This window comes from Nematolebias whitei, chromosome 11 (assembly GCF_014905685.2).
Source record: "Nematolebias whitei isolate Nwh7 chromosome 11, NemWhi1, whole genome shotgun sequence".
In the NCBI taxonomy this organism is placed as follows: Eukaryota; Metazoa; Chordata; class Actinopteri; order Cyprinodontiformes; family Rivulidae; genus Nematolebias; species Nematolebias whitei.
In genome coordinates this window covers 11,274,995-11,276,791 of record NC_056508.1, presented here as the reverse complement: position 1 = coordinate 11,276,791, position 1,797 = coordinate 11,274,995, and the positions used below count along the sequence as shown (strand labels likewise).

Sequence of the window (1,797 nt, the reverse complement as noted above, 5' to 3'; positions counted from 1 at the left end):
TGTGTGTGTGTGTGTGTGTGTGTGTGTGTGTGTGTGAGGGAGGGAGGGGAAACTCAACTTTCTAGCTTCTCAGTTGTGTAAAAATGTAATAGTTTCTTCAAATGACCGGGGTGGTCGAAGACTAATCTATGGTGGCTAAGGCCACCGTTGGCCACCCTCTGTCTCCTCCTTTGCACCTGTGGATAAAATTGCTCTTCCAGCTCACCAGGACTCGTCACTCTGCTCTGCCTGGGACAAAACAAAAACAACTCCCTCAGTTCGTTTAGTGGAACTTCTACCCAGTTGAATATCTTGCACCAAAAACATTTAGGTTTACTTTCATTCTCTGTTCAAATATCCAGAAAGATCAGATAGAACTTTGTTGATCCCGCAAGAAATTGTTGAACACTCTCATCTTGAAAATTACAAAACATTCACTCTTCACATCCTCCAGTGATGGGAACATCAGTGTACCTCGTTTAAAATGAACTTTATGTATTTTGTGCACCTGAGAAACGTTTGGGAGGAACTTCATATTGTTTGTCATGTAGAGGAACACATTGTGAATAATAGCAATAATAACCAGTGAGGAAGAAAGTAAGTTTCATATCTTACCAAGATATGAAACTTACTGTGATAAGTTTCATATCACGAATGCTAACAACAGCGTTCAGGATGTCAGTCATCACAGTATTGTAGTTTATGTGGCCACAGTGTGTTCGGTTTTTCTTTTCTTTTACAGAGGCTCAATTTTGTCACTTCCACAGTGTGGCACACTGATTTATTATTTTTAAAGGTTAGTTTTCCTTGTGGTTTTTGCTCCGTCTGAGTCAGTCTTCTGAACAGAACTTTAATTTCTGGATGCTCTGTTGGAGTTTATTTGTTGAAAGCCTTCCAGTACGTCTGGATTTGGGCCTTTAGAGAAATCCCTAAAGCTACACGATGAGTGAGTTCTTAGAATTCCTCTTGTGCGCTGATTGAATCTAATCTTTAGTCTCTTGCTGAATAAACTGTGCTGAGCGGTACCAGCAGAACCAACCCAGCCGGGCTCACTGTGTTTTTGTTTGTCCTGACAGGTTCCTGAACAGCCTGGGGACCGTCTTTGGCTTCATTTCTAAGGATGCTGTGAGTAAGGTCCAGATACTGACGAGCTTTCTGAATGGTGAAAACGGCTCTCAGTATGTCACTGTTCAGTCCATGGTCCAGTACGAGCTGCAGAACCAGCTGGTGGATGTGAACAAGACCGGCATCCACCCAGAGTCTGGCTGCCGCACTCTGCTCAGACTCCACCGTGCCCTCCGGTGGCTGGAGCTCTTCCTGGAGCGCCTCCGGACCTGCAGCAACGACAGCAAGACATCCGTCATGTGCTCAGAGGCCTACAACGAGTCCCTGGCCCAGCACCACCCGTGGGTGGTGCGCAAGGTAACGGGCGTGGCTTTTCTGGTCCTGCCAAGTCGTGCCACTTTCTTTGAGATTATGAACGTCGGCCCCCCCGAGCAGGTGGTATCTGTGCTGGGGGAGGCTTTGCCTCTTATCTCTGAGGTATACCAGCTCACTGAAGAACTTTACGCTAAACACAACCTGCTGGACCTGCCCTAGAGGAGCACGTGCTCAATACGTGTGCACGGTGCCTGCTGAGCTGCTGCTGTTCATCATTTCCAGGTTTTATGATGACGCTGCACGTTTGTGTCTCAGTGAGGTGCATCTTTACACTGAACACTTTCTGCTGGATTCTGTTGACTGGCGATCAGCAGTGGGACATAAACATCTGCTTCCAGCTGAAAGAAGAGCTTCAAGTCAAACCACCAGGTTATTGTT

At 46.4% G+C, this 1,797-nt stretch overlaps 1 protein-coding gene across 1 annotated transcript in view; it reads left to right on the top strand.

The window, feature by feature from the left end:
• LOC119417451 (ceramide-1-phosphate transfer protein) overlaps positions 1-1,578 on the top strand; it is a 5,712-nt gene extending 4,134 nt beyond the window's left edge. The window contains exon 2 of the mRNA XM_037684661.1: positions 1,056-1,578. Within this exon, the coding sequence (XP_037540589.1) occupies positions 1,056-1,578 (523 nt within the window). The remainder of the gene's footprint in view (positions 1-1,055) is intronic.
• The last annotated feature ends 219 nt before the right edge of the window (positions 1,579-1,797 follow it).